The sequence below is a fragment of the Moschus berezovskii genome, chromosome 18 (genome assembly GCF_049115385.1).
Source record: "Moschus berezovskii isolate FMDL1 chromosome 18, NW_MosBer_1.0, whole genome shotgun sequence".
NCBI classification, from domain to species: domain Eukaryota; kingdom Metazoa; phylum Chordata; class Mammalia; order Artiodactyla; family Moschidae; genus Moschus; species Moschus berezovskii.
In genome coordinates, this window is record NC_142477.1 from 51,018,786 (window position 1) to 51,041,773 (window position 22,988).

Here is a 22,988-nt window from a genome sequence, read left to right on the forward strand (position 1 = left end):
TTCCCTTAATTAAGAATAAAATACATCAGGTCTTCCAATTTGTGATTCACAATGCATGTTTTCATATTAAAGACTCTGAGAGCACTTTCAGAGAAATCCACTTTTGAGTCAGTGCAGAGCTATTCAGGAGTAAGGGAATACAAAATATTACTCTTTTTATTATTTGAAATTTGTGGCCTTTTTTACTTACAACAGAGGGAGGCAGACAGAGACAGAAAAAGTGTTAAACTTTGTTTTAATGATTGCTTTCCAAACGTGTGTGATTATGGACTTTTAAAAAAATATACCTAGCAACTTAGAAAGTTAGTATTCCCTGGAAAAGGAGGGTAAGGAGACATTAGTTTGGGGTTTATCTGAAACATGAATGTAAATTTTATGTTGAAGTGGGAGGTCCTAAGTGTTCCTCTTACTCCTGTAGCAGGATTCTCAGCCAGTTGTGTGCCTAGTTTATGCTATAATGTGAATCAGCTTGCAATTATAAGTACTGAATCAAGAAGTTCAAACTGTATCTCCCCAGGAGCTAAATGTGTCCCTGACAGGTGTCTCTGAAAAGTAACTGTTCCTCTATGGTTACCCATCCCTCACTTTGTAAGAGTTTATTGTTGGGGCTTCCCTGGGAGTCCGGTGGTTAAAACTTCCCCTTCCAATGCAGGGGGTGTGGGTTCAATCCCTTGGTGTGGACCTAAGATCCCACATACCTAGGAGCCAAAATAGAACCTCACAGAAAACAGGGAGATGTTGTAACAGATTCAATAAAGACTTTAAAAATGGTCCACATCAAAAATCTTTTTTAAAAAGAGTCTAATTTTACTATCTTCATCCACTTATCTTATCCTGATGCCATAAGCTACTCTTCCCAGTTCAGTTCAGTTCAGTTCAGTTGCTCAGTCGTGTCCGACTCTTTGTGACCCCATGAATCACAGCACGCCAGGCCTCCCTGCCCATCACCAACTCCCGGACTTCACTCAAACTCATGTCCACAGAATCAGTGATGCCATCCAGCCATCTCATTCTCTGTCGTCCCCTTCTCCTCCCGCCCCCAACCTTTCCCAGCATCAGAGTCTTTTCCAGTGAGTCAACTCGTCACATGAGGTGGCCAAAGTATTGCAGTTTCAGCTTTAGCATCAGTCCCTCCAATGAACATCCAGGATTGATCTCCTCTAGAATGGACTGGTTGGATCTCCTTGCAGTATAAGGGACTCTCAAGAGTCTTCTCCAACACCACAGTTCAAAAGCATCAATTCTTCGGCGATCAGCTTTCTTCACAGTCCAACTCTCACATCCATAATTGACCATGGGAAAAACCATAGCCTTGACTAGACGGACCTTGGTTGGCAAAGTAATGTCTCTGCTTTTTAATATACTAACAAGATTGGTCATAACTTTCCTTCCAAGGAGCAAGCGTCTTTTAATTTCATGGCTGCAATCAGCATCTGCAGTGATTTTGGAGCCCAAAAAAATAAAGTCTGACACTGTTTCCACTATTTTTCCATCTATTTCCCATGAAGTGATGGGACCAGATGCCATGATCTTTGTTTTCTGAATGTTGAGCTTCAAGCCAACCTTTTCACTCTCCTCTTTCACTTTCATCAAGAGGCTCTTGAGATCCTCTTCAGTTTCTGCCATAAGGGTGGTGTCATCTGCATATCTGAGGTTATTGATATTTCTCCCAGCAATCTTGATTCCAGCTTGTGCTTCTTCCAGCCCAGCGTTCCTCATGATGTACTCTGCATAGAAGTTAAATAAGCAAGGTGACAATATACAACCTTGACGTACACCTTTTCCTATTTGGAACCAGTCTGTTGTTCCATGTCCAGTACTAACTGTAGCTTCCTGACCTGCATACAGGTTTCTCAAGAGGCAGGTCAGGTGGTCTGGGATTCCCATCTCTTTCAGAATGTTCCACAGTTTATTGTGATCCACACAGTCAAAGGCTTTGGCATAGTCAATGAAGCAGAAATAGATGTTTTTCTGGAACTCTCTTGCTTTCTTCATGATCCAGCGGATGTTGGCAATTTGATCTCTGGTGCCTCTGCCTTTTCTAAAACCTGCTTGAACATCTGGGAGTTCACGGTTCACATACTGCTGAAGCCTGGCTTGGAGAATTTTGAGCATGACTTAACTAGCGTGTGAGATGAGTGCAATTGTGCGGTAGTTTGAGCATTCTTTGGCATTGCCTTTCTTTGGGATTGGAATGAAGACTGACCTTTTCCAGTCCTGTGGCCACTGCTGAGTTTTCCAAATTTGCTGGCATATTGAGTGCAGCACTTTCACAGCATCATCTTTCAAGACTTGAAATAGCTCAACTGGAATTCCATCACCTCCACTAGCTTTGTTCGTAGTGATGCTTTCTAAGGCCCACTTGACTTCACATTCCAAGATGTCTGGCTCTAGGTCAGTGATCACGTTATCGTGACTATCTTGGTCGTGAAGATCTTTTTTGTACAGTTCTTCCGTGTATTCTTGCCACCTCTTCTTAATATCTTCTGCTTCTGTTAAGTCCATACCATTTCTGTCCTTTATTGAGCCCATCTTTGCATGAAATGTTCCCTTGGAATCTCTAATTTTCTTGAAGAGATCTCTTGTTTTTCCTATTCTGTTGTTTTCCTCTATTTCTTTGCATTGATCACTGAGGAAGTTTTTCTAAGCTACTCTTCCCATTCTCCCTTAAAGAAGGCCCACAGCTAACCCAATTGTGCCTTTTAGCTGCCATCTCTGCCTACTTTTTTTCATTTAGTAAGAATGCCTAGAATCGTTCTATCTTTACTACTCCTGTCCAGTTCTCTGCTTAGCTCCACCCTCTGGGTCTTTGAACCATTCCAGTACAATTGGCTGCTTCAAGTCAAATATGATGATTATTGGTTTTTTATCTTTTTCTCAATTTCTGAAATGATTTAATTGTCTTTAATGATCATCCTTGACAGATCTTCCAGGCTCAAGACTGCTTTGCTTTCTCCCATTCTACTTTTGTAACTAGCTGTCCGTTCTTGACCTGGGAAGCTTGTTTAGGAAGCTGGATCCTCCTTCTTCCCTGAGGGCTGACCTGTGAGACAATAAATGTGCTTGTGATTCTCTCCTCTATTCATTCCCTCACCGTGTGTGTTCATCACTTTTTCTCTCATTATGTAATTCTCATATTTATTTGACTTGGTTATATATGCACCTATACCCAACCAGTCCATCCTGAAGATCAGTCCTGGGTGTTCATTGGAAGGATTGATGTTGAAGCTGAAACTCCAGTACTTTGGCCCCCTGATGCAAAGAGCTGACTCGTTGGAAAAGACTCTGACGCTGGGAAAGATTGAGGGCAGGAGGACAAGGGAACGACAGAGGATGAGATGGCTGGATGGCATCACTGACTCGATGGACATAGGTTTGGGTGAACTACGGGAGTGGGTGATGGACAGGGAGGCCTGGCGTGCTGCGATTCATGAGGTCGCAAAGAGTCGGACACAACTGAGCGACTGAACTGAACTGAACTAATACCCATTATGCTAGTACAGATCTGTTTCACCTGCATTAAATTTATAAACTAAGCTGGGACTTAAATCGCTCCTATTAAAGTGAGTCTTACACAAAGCATTACGTACGTTTAGTGATGTGACTATTTTCCTGTGATGGAAATTAATAAATGGCACCCTTTTCTGAGGAAAATACAGAAGAAACCTTATTCTGTCTGATTCCTAAGAAAATAAGAAGCCCCGTTTCAGCCAAGGACCTACACTGAATGTCATTTTCCTGAGATGTGAGTTCCCACTGCCCACTCTTCTAATTTCCCACGCTTCTTCATATCTCCCTTTTTCTGCTTATCATTATTTCCCTCCTATCTCAGTTTTCTACTTGCCTATGTGAAGTGGTACACTCATCTAGTAAGAATGCACAAGGGTCAACTGTGAGCAAAGCAAAATAGTGGTCCAGGATAAGAGAATACCAACAGCTATGACGCAGTCCTGCTCTTTACCCCCGCCTGCCCCTTCCAAACTTATGATGTCGTTGAGAGATAAAACATGTGTACAAAAGCTGAGAAGAATGCAGTGCTCACAGGAGCGGCACAGACAAGTTTGCTTCAGAGTTTGGAGAAAGGGAAGATCACTATGGACTCTATTGGCACCTAGGTGGACAAAGTTGCATAGAAAGTGAAACGTGAATCTTACCAAGTGGGTAGGACTTAGATTAGTGGCAGGGATAAGGAAGGGCATTTGGTCTGGGTAGAATCCTGAAGATGAGGATGACGAGAGAAGGTAGGGCCAGATGGTTGGGTGGCTGAAACTCAGCGGGGGGAAACTGAATTTTAACCTATAGACCTAGTATTTCAAGAAGCAGCTTGAAGTTGTATCTATTTTCTATTTTAATTAGAATTACAGTTCTCTTTTAAAGTATATTTCAAAGTCATTGATGTAGGCAATGAAGAGTTATTGGAGTTTTTGAATAATGAAGGCATGTGATAAAAGCAGACTCTTAACACAGTTTCGGAGAAGGCCATGGCACCCCACTCCAGTACTCTTGCCTGGAAAATCCCATGGACGGAGGAGCCTGGTAGACTGCAGTCCATGGGGTTGCTAAGAGTCAGACACGACTGAGCGACTTCACTTTCACTTTTCATGCATTGGAGAAGGAAAATGCACCCCACTCCAGTATTCTTGCCTGGAGAATCCCAGTGACAGAGGAGCCTAGTGGGCTGCCGTCTATGGGGTCACACAGAGTTGGACACGACTGAAGTCACTTAGCAGCAGCAGCAGCAGCAACACAGTTTATCTGCTATCACTATGTATAAGGATTTGAAGACAGTGGAAATGGAGGGAAGGAGATCAGCAGTGTAGAGATCATGATTGCCATGGTCCAGGTTCAAGGCAGTCAGTGATGGCTGGCCTGGGCTGAAGAAAGAATGCAGAAGTGTAGATAATAACTGCCTTAGATCCAATCCCCCAGATGTAAACTCTGAGAGCAGGAGTCAAGTGATAGCAGTTTACAAAGGAAGTGCTTCCAAAAGAAAATAGGAAGGGATTTGGGGGAGCAAAACAGAGCAGCCATGGAGGGCAAGCAAGCATGTGGCTTCAGGTAAAGTTGAGGCCTCAGCTGGGTCTGGAAGGGGTGCCAGGTTAAGTCAAGGGGCCGATCCTGCATTGCCTGCATTCAGGCCTTGCCTGTTGAGCAGGGCAAGGGATGAGGAGGGAGAAAACTCCAGACACTGCCGACTCTTGGAACCTTTGGGGCAAAGCAGCTCTAGCTGTCCAAGGACAGTCATCTGATGAAAGTCTCGGGTACAGCTGTGAGAAGCAAAGTACACAAAGGGTGAGGGAATGAACCATTACAAGTTCTCTTATATCCCAACATTTACAAAAGAATGAGCTTATAAAAGTGAGCTGTATGTTAAGTACACAGAGAGATCGATAGATATGATAGATGTAAGACATAAAACATTGATATCTGACTTACCAAGATGTTATATTTTCCCAATTTCCCCCAATAATCCAACAGTTCATAGTATGTTCTCTAAGATATGAAAAGTGTGTTGTAAATGTAAAATATTTCATCCTAAAGCAGCCTTATTTAGTTGGCATGATTTCCTTCTCTTCTCACGTGAACTCCTCCCCATGTGTAAAGGAGATGCCATCTTTTTCCTGAGGAGTTAGCTCCTTATCACCAGAATTTGACTGAAGGGAGCACACTCACTGTTAAAAAGTACTAGGATGGTTGGGCAGTGCTGTGTGCAACCTCATTTGAGATTCATGAGCAAAACTTTAAAGTGAAACCAGTCAACGAGGTATGTGGTTTTTGTCTAACAGCATTCAGGGTCACAGGATCACTCACAGAGAAGGAGATATTTGGACTTAAGCACAGTTGGAAGTTAGCCAAATTAGTTAATGCAGGGGAAAAAAGGTTAAAGGAGATAAATGTTTGCAAGTAAATGATTATGGTGATGGATCATGGAATCTAGGTTGGATAAAAAATAAAGTGACATATATGAATTAACTGGAAGTCTTAATGTGGTCAAGGAATTGATGAATTAGATATACTAGGTAAATGAGGCAAAGTTAATGGTCAGCGAGAAGAACACTTGACATTTAGATTGAGGTGCTGCAATTTTTCCAGATGACAAGGTCAAGGTGAAGACCTTGGAAGCAGATGACATAGATGAGCCAGAGGAAAAGATTACTGAAGCCAAGAAAGTCAAAGAAATAAGAGACTAGGGTGTTTGATAGAGTCATCCAAGTAGCAAAATATCTAAGAGTAATAACAGGAGTGACAGTTTTCAAAGTTCTTTAGTCTCCTGCTTAATCAAACCTAAACAAAGAGAAATAAAAACAAAACCAACTCTGTAAGACGCCCTGAATGGATGAGCAATTAACTTCTACAGCAACACAGCACTGCCCAACTAAATCCTAGTACTTTTCAATAACTTCTGTTCACCATGGGACCATAAATTAGGCACAATGATTACATCTAAATAACAAAATAATTTTACTTTTATTTACACTGAGCATTTATACACACAAAGACAATGGCAAACCTACATGGTTTTCCTTAATAATTATTCAGTATTTCCCTGGATTCCTGTTAAAAGCTGTTAGGGTCATTGGGAAAGTAATTTAAAATCTATTCAAAGGCTGGAGGCTCAGTGGTAAAGAACCCACCTGCTAACATAGGAGACATGGGTTCCCTCCCTGATCCAGGAGGATTCAACATACAGCAGAGCCACTAGGCCCATGTTCCACAACTGCTGAGCCTGTGCTCTGGAGCCTGGGAGCTGCAGCTACTTAAGCCCACACACCCTAGAGCCTGTGTTCCTCAACAGGAGAAGCCACCACTATGAGAAGCCCGCACACCACAATGAAGAGTAACCCCCGCCTATCACAACTAGAGAAAAGTCCTTGCAGCAGTGAAGACCCAGCACAGTCAAAAATTTAAAAAAGAAAAAAATTATTTTAAGAAAAAGACAGTCCTTTGGGTAAAGAATTCTCTGAGTCCCTAATTTGGGGGTAGGAAAGTTAAACAAAGAGTAACTTCTGGCACAGTTCTTGATATAGGTTAGTTTATTGGTTCACACCAACCTTCAAAGGAGGGCACAGGAAAAGGATTAAGAAAATGGGCAAGAGGAAGTGAATCAGTTGCATTTAACCTTCAAAGTCTTTTTACTTCATGGTGGCTTTGCAATTAGCTGCTTGCGTTACCCACCTGTGGGAAAGAAGGAATGAAAGGAGTATGGCAGTAAGAGAGAGAGAAGACAGAGAAGAAGAAAGGGAAGGGCTAATTTAGGAGCCGTGAAGCTATAGCTGAGCTACTTGAAACAGGAAGCACACGTGTGTCCTTGCCAAAAACATCCCTGATCATTCGTCCAACTTCATCTTGCTCCCCTCTTTCCTAGCTTGGTCCAGACTCATTAACTTTATTTCTGTTCTCAGAGCACCTGCCTCTTTGCCATCTCAGTTTCTTCACAGGCACAGTTGCTTTAGTGTGGACCCCATCCACCCTCACACTTGCCAGCCAGGACGGGCCTCTACCCTCCTAGCACATATCTTTTAAGTCTCCAATTTCACTTCTGAAAGGGCTTCCCTGAGCCCCCATTTTCAATTACGCTTCTCGGTTATACTTGCCAGTAATAGCTTTTCCGTTAGTACAGCCTTTTTCACAGTTTGCAGTTGAACCTGTGTTTGAATAACTCTGGTGTTTAATCTCTCTCTCTCCCTCTTAGTTTAGAAGCTCCATGAAGGCAGAGACCATGCCAGTTTCATGTTCTATCCCAAAGCCTACCAGAGTCTTTCAGTAAACACTGTTGAAGAGAGAAACCAATCATTTAAGAAGTTTAATAAAGAAGCACTCTCATTTGTGTCCTTTGGGATATGAATATTCTCAAATGGCAATGATTATTGCTGTCAAAGTAGAAGGATTTGTGTACTGGTAGTGTTTTAAGCCCTTCGGAAAGACTAACTTGTATCATTCCATCTGATCCATGTGTTTAAACTGAAGACAATTAAAACGGAAGTCTGCTAGATGGATAACACAGTGACTTGGTATTTCAGGTTGGAATTGTACAGTATGGAGAAAATGTAACTCATGAGTTCAACCTCAATAAGTACTCATCGACAGAAGAGGTGCTTGTTGCAGCGAAACAAATAGTCCAGAGAGGTGGCCGGCAGACCATGACAGCCCTTGGAATAGACACAGCAAGGTATGTGTGTTCAGACACTCAGTTGTGTCCAACTATTTGCTGACTGTAGCCTGCCAGGCTCCTCTGTCTGTGGGATACTCCAGGCAAGAATCCTGGAGCCAGGTGCCATTTCCTCCTCCAGGGGATCTTCCCAAACAGATCTCAGGGATTGAACCCTAGTCTCAGGTCTGCTGCATTGCAGGCAGATTCTTTACTAGCACCACCTGGAAAGCCCACAGCAAGGTATATAGATTTAAAAACAATGATAATAAGCCAAAGTAAAAGACTGTGCAAAAATAACTGCTTACAGTCTAGTGCTTTGGAGTATTAACTGAACAGTTATTAATACCTTAGTAATATTTAAAGCCACCTTGTTGAAATCAGATTCAACTGATTAGCTAATAATTATAGGATCAAATTTTCTATTTTACAATCTCACCCTTCTTCGTGTCTTTCCTTTTATTCCAAGATTTTGACTGATGCAGAACCAGTCAAAAAAAATCACGTGATCTACAGCATCACGTTCTTGGGTACTAAGATGTAATATTAGATAATATCTTTTCCTTTTACTCTCTGTTTTCAGCTTCTAGTAATCTTGGTATAAAAAATGGATTAAATTAGTCCACTTCTATTCAGTATGTGTGTATACCACAATATATCTATAATTTTACAGCATTTCACAGATTTGAATTTACAGATGTAGGGTTGTTGGAGCTCTCAAATAAGAGTTTTTAAGAAGGCAAATTAAGCATCTTATTTGAAACATTTTCAGTGAAAAGGTTGAAAAGGGGAAAGGATTTCATCATTGGTACCCTCTCTTTTTCTTCCTCACTTTCCCCAAATTCCCTCTGATTGACATTCCTCCTTTCCTCCCTTCTGCAGTTTCCTCCAAGGAGCGCACATAATCCACTCTGGCTGAGTTGCATTCTACAAGGATCTACAGAACTGTCCTTTCCTTACAGTGTAGAGCATCCTCTTTTCTGTATTTTTCCTGATCCCACTCAGCTCTTTTGATTATTTCTCCCCCTTAATCACCATGAAAGCTTCTGAACAAAAACTAAACAGTACCAAAATCACAGGAAATCTAATGAGCAGTATGACTAATGTTAAGGATCCTTAAGAGCCTTCAGCTTCTGGACTCTCACCTGCCTCTGAAAAGCCCATCCTCTCATTCCACCTTCCAGTTAAGATCCATGTTCTAAGAGGGCTAAAATGGTTAATATGGATACTCCAAAGAATGGATTGGATCTTCAAAAATTTTAAATTTCATGTTCCGCTTCAGACTCATAAATGTTAGAAAAGCATGTGGTTATAGTTAATATGGGGCCCATGAGAAAAATAACCACAAACAGATGGGGTAATTTTATATATACCTGCCCATAGGATCACCAGTTTGCATGCACAGAAGTGCACATGTTTAGGTGTGCTGAGTGTGCATTCTTAAATAATTGGCTAAATGTGACTGTACATTCAAAGTAAATCAAAGTGTTCTTTGAAACTCTGAGCCTGTAGGGAGCTGTGTCCTCCAAAGGCAACCACTTAAGAATGAATGTTCATCTTTGAAAACTAAACTCATGAAATATTCTGACTGCATTTGCTCCTGCATAAATACCACTCTAAATACCATGTCCCTATATGGCTTTTGCCTCTGTGTTTTCACAGAGGGTCTAGTGTGGGACATAGAGTTTATTGAGTTTTGTGTATAAATAAAACTCCATAATGATATTGCTAAGTATTCTTCTTATTCGTTAGTTTTGCATGTTTAATTGTTCTTTATTCCTTTCAGGCAAGATCGGTTCAAACAGTATTTCTAAATATTTAGAATCCTTGCTTCCATTTTCAGTGTTTCCTAGTTAAACATATTTTTGTGTCCCCTTATCCCTATCCCAAATTGTCTTTCTTTTCGTTGCTTCACATTATTTACTCATAAAGCCTGGATTCTCCTGTCCCAAAGAAAGGGATTCTCCTGGGGTATATTAATGTATAAAAACACGCAGACTGGTCACTGCTTACTTTAAAGAAAGAATAATGGATGGTGGTAAATGGGGGTCAAATACAATTTGCAGGAGATATTTGAAACATAAAAGGTATACACATGAGCTCTGCCAATGCTACCTATAGAAAGCCAGTCGGTTTCAGAGCTACCAGATTTTCTTTAAGGGACGTCTTTTAACCATTACCTTCAGCTGATGTTCATTCAGTTATGGCCTTGATCTTCAAGAGAGTCAGGAAATTTTGGCAGTCTTCTAAGACAATGGTCCCCAACCTTTTCAGCACCAGGGACTGGTTTTATGGAAAGCAATTTTTCCACAGACTGGGCAGGAGGAGGATAGTTTTAGGATCACTCAAGTGCATTACATTTATTGTGCACCTTATTTCTGTTATTATTATATCAGTTCCACCTCATATCATCAGGCATTAGATCCTGGAGGCTGGGGAGGATTCAGAATTGTGAAAAGGATTGATATCTCATCATATCCATGTCCAGATTTCGTTTAAAGACTAGACTTTAACATTTATTTTTCACCTTTGTACTTAGAAAGAAGTAAAAAATCTGTTTGTCTGGTATAGAGGACAGAGCTACACAGTTCCCCAGTGGTCAGTATTAAAAAAAAAAATATATATATATATATATACATAGCTTCTTTTTCTCTTTTGAAAATTTAAAAAAATAGTACTAATGAGGTGGATGAAACTGGAGCCTATTATACAGAGTGAAGTAAGCCAGAAAGAAAAACACCAATACAGCATACTAACGCATATATATGGAATTTAGAAAGATGCAAATGATAACCCTGTATACGAGACAGCAATAGAGACACAGATGTATAGATCAGTCTTTGGGACTCTGTGGGAGAGGGTGAGGGTGGGATGATTTGGGAGAATGTCATTGAAACACGTATGTTGTCATATGTGAAATGAATCACTAGTTCAGGGTCAATGCATGTTACAGGATGCTCGGGGCTGGCATGAGGGGATGACCCAGAGGGAGGATAAAGGGAGGAGGGAGGAGGGAGGTGGGAGGGGGGTTCAGGAGGGGGAACTTATGTAAACCCGGGGCGAATTCATGTCAATGTATGGCAAAACCAACCAATATAATATTGTAAAATAATTTGCCTCCAATAAAAAATAAATTAATTACATTAAAAAAATAAAATAAAATAAAATAAAAAAATAGTATAACAAAATCCTATGTACACATCAAACAAATCAACAGTTCTTAACATCTTGTCATATTTGCTATAAGTCCTTTTAAAGGGAAAACAAGCACAGATGAAATTGTTTTGCTCACATCACCAGAATCCTCTCTCCCTCCTCACAAGATACTGTGCGTTTACTGTATATCTATGGTTACCATTGCAAACCATTGGGAGGTTAAAACAAGAGGTGTTTCTTTGGTGTATTCCAAACTGTAGCTGTTTGTCCTCATGACTAAAGTAAAATATTTATCTTTCTGTTGTTTTCTTATTTTCTTTTGACCAAAGTAAAATATTTAAATAGGCTATTCAGTACAATGATTGGTACATTTTATACCAAAATCTTAAAAAAATATTATATGAAATCCATTCATTGTTTTAGTCCTAAGTAAAGTGTACTCTTCTTGTGCAAGACTCCAAAGGGGAATGTGAAGTGAGTAAAAGAAAGTAATAAAGGGAAAGTGTGCCTCTGTGTGTGTGCACGCCCATGCAGAAGGTACAAAACAAACAAAAACTGTCAGTTTCCCCTATCTTCCATCACTTTCCATAAATACTTGTTGAATTAAATCAAAATTCCTTTTTTGAATTTAGCTCATAGCATGTTTCCTTTCTCTCCATACCACCTCCTCCCACCTCATCGCCAGCGGCCTTTGTCCTAAAACTTAATTCAGACCAAACCTTTCATGGCTAGCCAAACCCTCCTTGCCCCATGAAGCCAACTCTGTCCCCGACTCAGACCACTGCCATCTGCAGTCTGATTCCTATGTCTGAATTTCCCCCGTCTCCAAGCGCACTCTCGAGCACTCATAGCCGTGCAGACACTCTGTTTTCTCCCACAGCCACTCTGTAGCTCAGAGGATGGCCACACTCTTCTGTGAATGTCGGAATAGGTGTAGGAAGTGAGAGCCAAAGCAAAAGCTTCTGCCAAAAGCAGACGGAAAGAGGACTGTCAAGGGAGACAGGGAGTGTTTACAGAGAAAGGTGGGGCTGGCAGAGTGTTTAAAATCTGACCTTCTCTGAACCTTCTCTGTGCTCCAGTCAACACCTTCCCTTTGAAATTTCCAAAGAATGAAAGACTGCTGCCCTTTGGATAAACAGAATATCCCACAGGGGATACATGATGATTAGCAAAATGGTAACCTCTCCATCATCTGGAATAAATCTTAAACTATTACAAACAATGAGCATCTTGGCTCCTGGCTTGAACAATGAGAGTCAATGTTAATGGGCTCCCTGGAGCTGGCAGTGTTTTCATTTTGTTGATCACTTTGCCTAAACTTGGGCTGATGTTTGAATTGCTCCTCTTTTGTCTGTGATTATTTCAGGAAAGAGGCTTTCACTGAAGCCCGGGGTGCCCGAAGAGGAGTTAAAAAAGTCATGGTAATTGTGACGGATGGAGAGTCCCATGACAACCACCGGCTGACTAAGGTCATCCAGGACTGCGAGGATGAAAGCATTCAGCGGTTTTCCATAGCCGTAAGTACAGGGCTAGAGATGGCTTTCGGGCTCGGGTGTGTGCATGTCGTGATTATTTTATGAGAGTTATGCCAGCAAGGTTGGAAAACAGAAATGTCTCCATTTGGAAGTAAACTCTGTGGAGGCAGGATTAGGCCGTGCCCCTTTTGTGTCTTCAACATAGTGTCAGGCAACCGGAGACTCAGCAAACAATCCCTACAAGACAGGAAGGGAGAAAATGAGGACAGGCTGAGGAGGGAGGAGGGAGAAAATGCATAAGAAGAAGCAAGCGAGGGAGGGAGGGAAAGAAAGGGGCAGAAATAGGGAGGGGAAAGGAGGAAGAGAAAGGAAGAGGCGGAGGGATGGAGGGAGAAGAACACATGCCTTCAGCCTTGGGGGTGGGGGGTTTCTCAAACTGATTTTTTTTTAATAGAGAATAAAAGATTTCAGAACTCTAAAAGTTCAACCAAAATTGCTTTTCAACAAAATCCTCTTTATTTATAGTTCAGTTCATTCAGTTCAGTGGCTCAGTCGTGTCCAACTCTTTGTGTCCCCATGGACAGCAGCATTTCAGGCTTTCCTCCCCATCACCAACTCCCAGTAACAACAGCTATTACCCACAATTTGTTTTTCAGCACTTAGTCAGTGATATTTCCCTTTTTCCTTTCAAAAGTGTGAACAGTGAAAGACACCCCATCCAATTGTAGGTAGGGAAGAAAAAGAATTCATCCTTGATGAAGTCCCAGAACACACAATTGAGTCACTGCTTCCCTGAGGCAAGGTGCCTATTTCTTATTTTATAACCAAGGTGATAGGTTATAAATAGTTGCAACATTTTCTTTTTCATTTGGGGTATAAGATTTTTAAAAAATTAAAACATTCCATTATTTCTCATTCCCCTTGTTGTCACTTCTTTAAGTTATCATTTGCCAATTATTATTCAATCCATCATTACTTCTCCTGCTACTGCTGTTGTAGCCACATGTCCTGGGAAACAAACTCACTCAGAAGGATGATGCAGATAGTGAAGTGCAGTTTTTTACACGGGCAGGCCCAAGGCAGAGTCTTCTCTTAGCCAAGGACCCCAACCAGTTTTTGTGAAAACCTTATATACCCTAAGTGTATGTGCCCAAACCTACCTGCCTAAATTCCTAAAGTCTGAACAAAGGAAGAGAAAGATACAATCAAAGTTAACCCGTGATTCATATGCCTTAAGCCTAGGTAGTTAACAGTGGACAATTATCAATAGGCTTGTGGTCATACCCCAATAAGCATAATAGAATTTATGATTCTATTTGGTTACTCAGATAATTAGGGTATTCTTTTAGGCAATGGAGAGTCTAGGTATGAGCCCTGGGGTTCTTCCATCCAGGAGGTCTGGTTTTCCAGTTGATATGTCGTTTCCATGGATACTGGGCATATAGCTCAAAGTCCACAGTCCGTCCCAAGTTGGAGTCCTGCTTACAAGATGGAGCCTGTTCTGTCTGTTTTCTCCTACATTCCCCCTTCTTGATGCTCTTAACTCATAGTATGAGCATCACTCATAGGAATATATTGCACCCTGGCTCTCTGACTGCCAATTTGGGAGAACGACACCAACCTCTGTGTTACAAAGTTCATAATACATTGTAAAATGCAGGATCCACAAAGCTGAACTATCAAGGCAACTATAACAATGGTAAACATAGTCTTCCACCAATTACCCTTCACCCAAGGTAGGACCGAAGTCCAAAAAGAAAGATCATCATCAGACATAGCTTTAACCTGACCTTTCGTGTCATCTAGGGTGGCTGATATATTGCCAGATAAATCAGGAATATATACACAACATTCAGCATTAATTATAGCACGGGTCCCTCCTTGTGCTGAAACTATGGTTAGTCTCAAGATGACACCAGCATGTCCTTGTAGCAGCAGTTAATTGTAGAGCTTCACCTCTTTTTCTTCTTTAAGATGATCTTGGTTTCACGGGGATCAGTGGAGTCCTTTTGTATAGTCCACTCGGCGTCCTCTGGGTCAGCGTGGTATGCTGTCTTCACCCTCATGTGGTGGATCCAGGGAGTGACACCTGTGACTTTAACTGCCGTAGGAGTGGTTAGAACAACAGTATATGGACCCTTCCAATGTGGGGCCAAGGAGTCATGTTTCCAGTCCTTGACCCACACCTGATCCCCGGGCACAAATTCATGAATCTGTTCCCCAAGGGGGAACGGCACCCTTTCTTGTACAAAGTTAGTTACCCGATTTATTACCTTACCCAGTTCCATCTGCTGTGAAATCCCATCTCCCCTTACCTGAGGCAAATTTGTTGACATCTGTTTTATTATGGGAGGGGGCCTCCCGTACACAATTTCATATGGAGAATAGCCTTGGGACTGTGGGGTCATCCTGAGTTTGAGCAGAGCCGTCGGAAGCAAGTCCACCCGGGAGCGGTCAGTCTCTATGATCCACTTGGAGAGTCTCTTTAAGTGTCCGGTTGGTTCATTCCACCATCTCAGAACTCTGGGCCTATATGCAGTATGCAGTTTCTATTTGATGTTTAAAGTTTTGCTTACTTGTTGTACTAAATCAGCTATGAAAACCAGGCCATTGTCTGGTCCAGTGCTGGTAGGAAATCCAAATCTGGGAACTATTTCCCAAAGCAGGCACCAGGCTACTTCTGATGCTCTTTCAGTCTAGGTAGGAAAAGCTTCTACCCATCCCAAGAACGTACATACATGACCAGCAGGTAACAGTAGCATTGGTGAGGTTTCATTTCAGTGAAGTCCACTCCCAGGTGTTCAAAGGGCAGCATACCTTTCAGCTGAATCTCCAGAGGTTTTTGTCTGTGCTGAGAGGCAGCATTAACCTGTGAGCAGGCAGCATGGCCTAGATGGGTCACTTGGTGTATTTGACTTACCAGATTGTGTGCCAGCTCCTCCAGTACCAATAATTCTGCTTTGGCTAACCTGACAGCTGTTGTCTTTATCAGGCTAGTGCCATCAGTATATAGGACCGAATTAGGGTCTGGAATCTTGTGTCCTTCTTTAAAACAAACCCCAGATACCTTACCTCCTCCTTGCAGATCTGTGCCTTCTTCTTCGACACCCGGTAACCTGCTTCCATCAGCAGCTGGAGTAGTGTTTTTGTCCCTTCCCAGCATTTTTTCTTGGTTTCGGCAGCCAGCAGCAGGTCATCCATGTATTGTAGGAGCCAACATCTGTAATTTTCGGGGTGGAATAAGTCCAGGTCAGAAGCCAAGGCTTCCCCAAAGATAGTTGGGGAATTCTTAAACCCTTGTGGGGGAGTCCAGGTGAGCCATTGTTTGGTGCCCCCGACTGGATCTTCCCATTCAAAGGCAAAGATGGGCTGTGACACTGGGGGAGGCATATGCAGAAGAAGGCATCCTTGAGATTTAGGCAAGTGTAAACTTTAGTCCTCGGCAGGAGGAGGCTAAGTAAGGTATAGGGGTTTGGAACAGTGGGGTGTAAAGTCACAGTAGCCTGGTTGACTAGCCTGAGATCCTGTACAGGCCTATAGTCCTGTCCTCCTTCCTTTTTGACTGGCAGGATTGGTATATTCCAAGCCGACTGGCACTCTACCAGAATTCCTGCTTGTTTCAATCTATTGATGTGGGGTAGTATGCCATCTGGGCCTCTATTTAGCCAGCCTGGTTGGGGTGGGGGTGGGGGTGGGGGGTTGTCTTCCACCCAGACCTCAGGGAATAATTGAGTTAGCTGTCTCTCATGCTCTTCCAGCCCACCTGGTTCTTCCTTCGGAGGCTCATGCAACCTCCACTCATCTTGCAGGGGTATTGAGAGAGAGAACAAATAAGTCTTAGTGTCCATCCAGAAAGTGGGCCTCTCCTCCAGGGAGAAAGTCACTTGTGCTCCTAGTATGGAGAGCAAGTCTCTTCCCAACAGGGGTACTGGGCACTCAAGAATGTTTGGTCCCCCACTTTTAAGGTTACCATGGGTTCTTGGGGACCTAATATCTCTGAGCCCCAGCAACCCTATTTAATTTCCAAGTCAGCAAGCCCAACTGCGGGAACTTCCTTCTCCTTCCTTGCCTTAGAGCATTCATTCTTTGAGTGGCCAAAACCTCGGTACCAGGCACTCTGGTTTGGCTGTAACAGGGCCCGGGGCCTCTGCTGGGACTGGTTGAAGGACTGTCCTGACCCTGGAGCAAATGAGGTTTTCCAGAGGGCCCGAGATAGACTTTCCCAGAGCAGCAGCTGGCATTGTAAATCTCTTGTCTGTTCTCTTTCATTCCCTCTGGCTCTCTGGCAGAGCACAGTCTCTGCTTAGTTCCAACGTCTCCCTCGCCTTCTTGTCAGTACTCACCGGGAGAGGCGGGTATATCTTGGGCGGTTTGGCTGGAGCTGGATCCTGGAAGTGCTGGCCAGAGGTTTCTGTCACCGGGATCGGAGCCTGCCAAGGTGGCGGCTCTACAACCTCGGGGAGAGCTGGCAGAGAAGCAGCGGCTGCTGCAGGACTTCACCTGGCCCTGGATCGGGCATTAAGGGGGCCGTCCTTGTGGAGCACTGGGCAGCAGAGGCGTCATTATCCAGTATAGGGAGGGTGAAGGTCATCCCCATCCAAATCCTGTAGAATTTCCTTTTTTATCATCAGTCAATTTTTGTGCCATTAATATTTTTCCCTTTCCCTTCTGGATATAGAACCTTGTCCAAGTAGGAGGGTCTTGCTACCCTAGCCGTGAGTCAGTATATGGATATTGATCCCGGTGTCCTGGCTCTCCTATGACTACTGTATAGACTGCTTCCACTATTTTTAAGTTCATGGTATTCTCTGGTGGCCATCATACTCCCATAGGGGGCCATTCGACCTCACAGAATCTGTGGAGGCGGTTAGGCTCCATCTTCACCCCATAGTCTCCTCCAAATCCCTTCTTTAAATTTTTAATCATGCACTCCAATACAGTTGCCTTAGACTCACTTCCCCCCATCTTGCTTACCTTCTCAGACCTTCTTCTACTTTTCCTTTTTGTTCTGTCTACAAAGTTCTCAGTACCCTATGTACTTCTGATATTTCCACTCAATGAAACACTTATATTGCCATTCTGCCTCCTTCTTAATTGGGGTGAGAAGAGCCTTACCTGCCAGATCCCAGAGGGAGAAGGGGGATCAGCGTGTCTTCACCTGCCACTTGGCACAGTCGAACCAGAATACCACGTGGTCTAAGACCGTTTCTCCCTTAACTGTTAAAGTCCGTTCTGCCTTGGTGGGTTTGCTCAGGTGCAGATGAAAACACAGATGGGTTAAATATATCCTACATCCCAGGTCATCTTCAGAAAAGCCTATCCGTATTCACTTAGGTATCCCCCGCCTTCTAGCCTGACAATTCCGAGGGGGTCAAGAGTTTCACAGCGAATGAAACAAGGACAGCAAGGACACCTCCTTGGGGAGGGCAGAATATGAACACACAAAGACCAAGCTTCTTCTCCTAACAATGCCCTGGCGATTGCTTGGTAATAATTTTCCCTAAGATGGCATGGATACCACCTCCTAAATGACATTCACAAATTTCCTTCCTAAGCCCTAACACGCTTGTGAACCTGGGTACCAAGCAATTGCTGCCTGTCTATTCCAAGCCCCTGTGGGTCCCTGCCCCTTCTAGTCCCTCCCAGGGGGGTGATCAGGCCCCCTCTTCCACCCTGACGGGTGGGTTCCTCCTCACCTGAGCACTCAGGTCCCCTGCTGCCGTTCACTACCTGCCAAAGCGAAGAAACCGGGCGTTGAAATGCTGAATTCTTCCAGAGGGGCGAGGCACCTTCCCCGCTCTAGGAGATTCAAGCCACAAAGCCTCGGGGTGGCCTCAAATGCAACCTGTCTCCTCAAAGTGAGGAGTTTCCTGGCCTGTGCACCAAATGTTGTAGCCACACGTTCCGGGAAACAAACTCACTCAGAAGGACGATGCAGATAGTGAAGTGCAGTTTATTACACGGGCAGGCCCAAGGCAGAGTCTCCTCTTAGCCAAGGACCCCAACCAGTTTTTGTGAAAACCTTATATACCCTAAGTGTACCGTGCCCAAACCCACCTCCCCAAATTCCCTGAAACTAGTCTGAACAAAAGAAAAGAAAGATACAATCAAAGTTAACCCGTGATTCATATGCCTTAAGCCTAGGTGGTTAACAGTGGACAATTATCAATAGGCTTGTGGTCATACCCCAATAAGCATAATAGAATTTATGATTCTATTTGGTTACACAGATAAATAGGGTATTCTTTTAGGCAATGGAGAGTCTAGGTATGAGCCCTGGGGCTCTTCCATCCAGGAGGTCTGGTTTTCCAGTTGGTATGTCATTTCCATAGATACTGGGCATATAGCTCAAAGTCCACAGTCCGTCCCAAGATGCAGTCCTGCTTTCAAGATGGAGCCTGTTCTGTCTGTTTCCTCCTACACTACAGCTATTTTGATCTTTTCCAGGGTTGAGGATAATTCCTCATGGCCCAGTCTTCAGTCAGAGGTACTGTCCACAAGTATAGAGACTATGCCTGGTCTCTTTAGTATGCAAAGCTAGCACATGCCCAGTTTGTCCCACACAACCGGGTACCAGAGATGCCATCATGTGCTCAGTTTCCTCCCAGAGGATATAGTCTAGCATTGCAGTTACCACAGATGCAGACTATGAGCTGAATTAATCATCAGCAGCATTAACATTAGGAAAACTTCAGTGGAAATTAAAGTATCTATCATTTCATTATTTCTTAATTTTAAGTGAATTTTATATCACTCTTATATTGTACCTGACTGCATATTCAGTATTTTTTGCCCTTAAATCTGTTTCCCTTTGTTGGATCCTCGGTTGATAATTCACATTTTGTCTCTTATCTGGTCAAAAAGAGGTCTCATGATTGCATTAATCTTCCTGGAGAACCATAAAATCATGAGTCTCTTCCCCATTTTAACCAATGAATTAGCATCAAATTGCTCTTTGAAATGGTATAAACAAAAAGTATAGGAAAATTTCAGTTTAGCAACAATTATTTGTTATTTTCCCAATTCATATATTTTCCAAGTGAACCTAATATGTATTTTTTAATTTATACCAAACTAGGAAATAAGACAGCTCTTTTACTTCTTCTCCTTGTGTATTCACATGGAAAGGTTTCAGGGATTTCTCCACACCTATTCACAATAAGATCAAATATTCTTGGGGGTCTAGGCCTGTTATTGCCTGGACTCTTCCTCCTTCTCCATCTTTTTTCCCCTCACCATTTGATCCTGAACACCACAGAGATGTGTTTGGGGGCAGATCACCACTCAAAAAAGATTGACTACTGAAAAGATAAGCACTCTGATAAAACTGCAAACACTTCCTGTGAAACACTCAGATTTGGCGAGCGTGCTGAGCTGGTTAGAGGACCCTACTGCTTGGTCTCTATTCTGTCACTTGAGAATATTAGACATTACTAGCAGGAGCCTGCTTTATATTCAGATTCTAATCTTAAATGATGATGGCGGGGATTATAATGGCTGTAAAATTGTATCACCTGCAGCATTCAAATGAAAGTAAGGAAGTTAGAAAATATCTTAGAATTTCTTTCATTGGCACACAAAAGGCACTGTGCTACATGTAAATGAGCTTTCTACTTTACATTTGACACATCCGCCTCAAGGGAGCATCAATTCTGACTGTCTATTCCAGGTAAATATTAGCAGAATACCAAATGCTTGGGCTTGACATATTAAGTGAACAGGAGTACTTTATAAGTATTATTTTGTGTCTCTTCTGATTCATAGAAAAGAATGTTTTTACCAGCTACCAGATCCTTGGGTAAAGGACCAAAATACATTTCTCTCTGTTTTCATTTTTATTCTGTGATGCAAAATAGTTCAAATTAGCTGCAAGTCACAGTAATCCCTGTGAATTCTGTGAGAATTCTTTTGTCTTATAATTTCTGTGGGAATTTTCTTCTTATATTTCCTTCTAAATATATGCTGCCATATTACATTTATACGTTTTATTTTTATTCTTTAAGTTTGTTACTTGGGCATCTTCCGCATTGAACTTTACCCACTTGTCTCTGTCCTGTGACATAGAGCACGAAATATCTGATAACACTTCCATTGCAACTAAGAGCCTCAATCATGTATAGTTCAAGACATTGTTTTATGTGTATCTTTAACTACATCAGTTTATAAGTGAAATGGAAGCTAACGTGTCAATTCAATAGTAAATCTAAAATATGTTAAATAGGAACCAAGGAGGTAAGACAATCACAGGAAAAATCAGGTAAATCAATGGGGACTTGGAGGGCTTCACACAGTACAGAATTGTTATAAATCTAAAAGAAATTCACGCATAGCAAAACTGCCAGCAAAAAGAGAGGTCTGCCAATGTGTCCAGAGAAGACCAAGTGGAGAATGAGGTGTTGAGCAGGCCCAGAGATCCTGAAACCCACACCATGGATGTAATAAATGCTCTGGACCTCAGAGACTCTGCCTTTTCCATCCTTACTCTGGGGCATGTACGCCCAGCTGCGGTGAGACACCCACTGTAGGAAGAGCATTTGACCAACTCTCTGCTACGTTTCCATTTCATTCTCTTACCCATCAAGCAGCCCAAAGTGGGAAAAGCACTAGTGGTCTCTGTTAAAATGTAGACCACTTCTGATATTTGGCATTTGCTCTTCAGCCAAATAAGCAGGAGCTAAGTTTTTGTGTTCTGGTGCAATTTGAAAGCTCCTCCATAAATCTGGACAGAGTAGTCAAGAATAATTTTAAAAGTCAAAAAAGCTACACCCATAGTTTGCCCATTTACCTTAGAGCTAGCTCTGGTTTTCCTAAATAGTGTGATTTCTTCAAAGCAGCTCAGACTTAGTTACAGACAGTAAGGCATTTTGCCTCCAAGGATATTTTGCAGGTGTAGGGGCTAGGTAACTGACAAGGGAACTGGAGAAACACCCTGGTGGTCCTGGAGCACAGGAAGCCCCCGGGGTACAGATGTGTAGTACTCCCTCTGGGCCCCTCCAGCATGGGGAAAGAAGCAGCAATAAAGCCCCCACCCTCTTCTCACTAGGAAGGAAAATTTGAGAACCTATGATACACTGCCTGCCTGCTTACTTGGTACCCAACTTCGTTTCTCACATTAACATTTAGGGTACATTAGAGCAATTCAGTTGTTGAAATATATGGTTATGCATTTTATGATACAAATAAACAAGTATGTCGAAGATCATAAACAACAACACTTAAAACAATCATTTTAGTTATTTTCTTTCTACGAGTGCAAAGCTATATCCATCTTAATAAAAGTCAGTTTTTAAATCTAACATTCTAAACCTAACAGTCAGGAAATACACGTGGAAGCTGCGAGCAAGCAGCTGAGGAGAGGGCGGGGAGCCGTGTGTTCAGAGGAGGGGAGGCAGGGGCCGGGCAGCCAGACGGATGCCTCCACCTGTGCCCACCTGCCTACTTGTCCAAGATCCACCCAGTCCTCGATGCCGAGCTGAAGTTGGAGACTCAACTCTTCTCTGCAACAGGACTCTGGAAGCACCATGGAGGTCTCTGTTGTTAATGATGCCAGACAAATCCATGTCTGCTGTTTAAAGATAAAGTGAAGCTAGAAAATTCTGGTAACTTCCTGGTCATTAAGGTCATAATTCTTCTTCTCCCCAAGGAGTCGGATATTCTAAAAAAAAAAAAAAACAAAAATGAAGCAATAGTACAGAGCTCATGAGTGTTACCTTTGCATTTTGGATTTCAGGAGCACAGAACCAAATGAATCATGAACTTTGGTTCCCGAGACATTCTCATCATTGCCAAAGCATGGCCCACTTTGTTCTATAATTGTACCTGCAGACTTATTTTAATAACGTTGTAATAACCATGAATGTACTACCCAAATCAAGAGCTAGTTTGGTCCTCTGACAGCTTACCACCTGCCTTCCTCCACCTGGTAACCATCAGCCCAAATCCTATACTGACTATCTCTTGATCTTTTTTTTCTAAATAGTCCTTGGTAACTGTGCATATCTGGGAAAAAAATTAATTTGGAAAAGGTTTTCTTGTTTTTAACTTTATAAAAGCTAAAACATACAATATTTTAAAACTTTTAAACCTGAGTATTAAATTGTAAAGATTCATCCATATCATTGCATGACATTATAGATCATTACATTTCAAAATTGATAAAGCACATAGAGTGCAAAATTTCAGTGTGAATACTGTGCACAAAGTAAACA

General features: G+C 42.4%; 1 protein-coding gene across 1 annotated transcript in view; it reads left to right on the plus strand.

Moving 5' to 3' along the window:
* The window catches only part of ITGA1 (integrin subunit alpha 1), a 176,077-nt gene that overhangs the window by 84,958 nt on the left and 68,131 nt on the right, over positions 1-22,988 (plus strand). The window contains exons 7-8 of the mRNA XM_088827682.1: positions 8,022-8,170; positions 12,672-12,822. Of these exons, the coding sequence (XP_088683808.1) occupies positions 8,022-8,170; positions 12,672-12,822 (300 nt within the window). The remainder of the gene's footprint in view (positions 1-8,021; positions 8,171-12,671; positions 12,823-22,988) is intronic.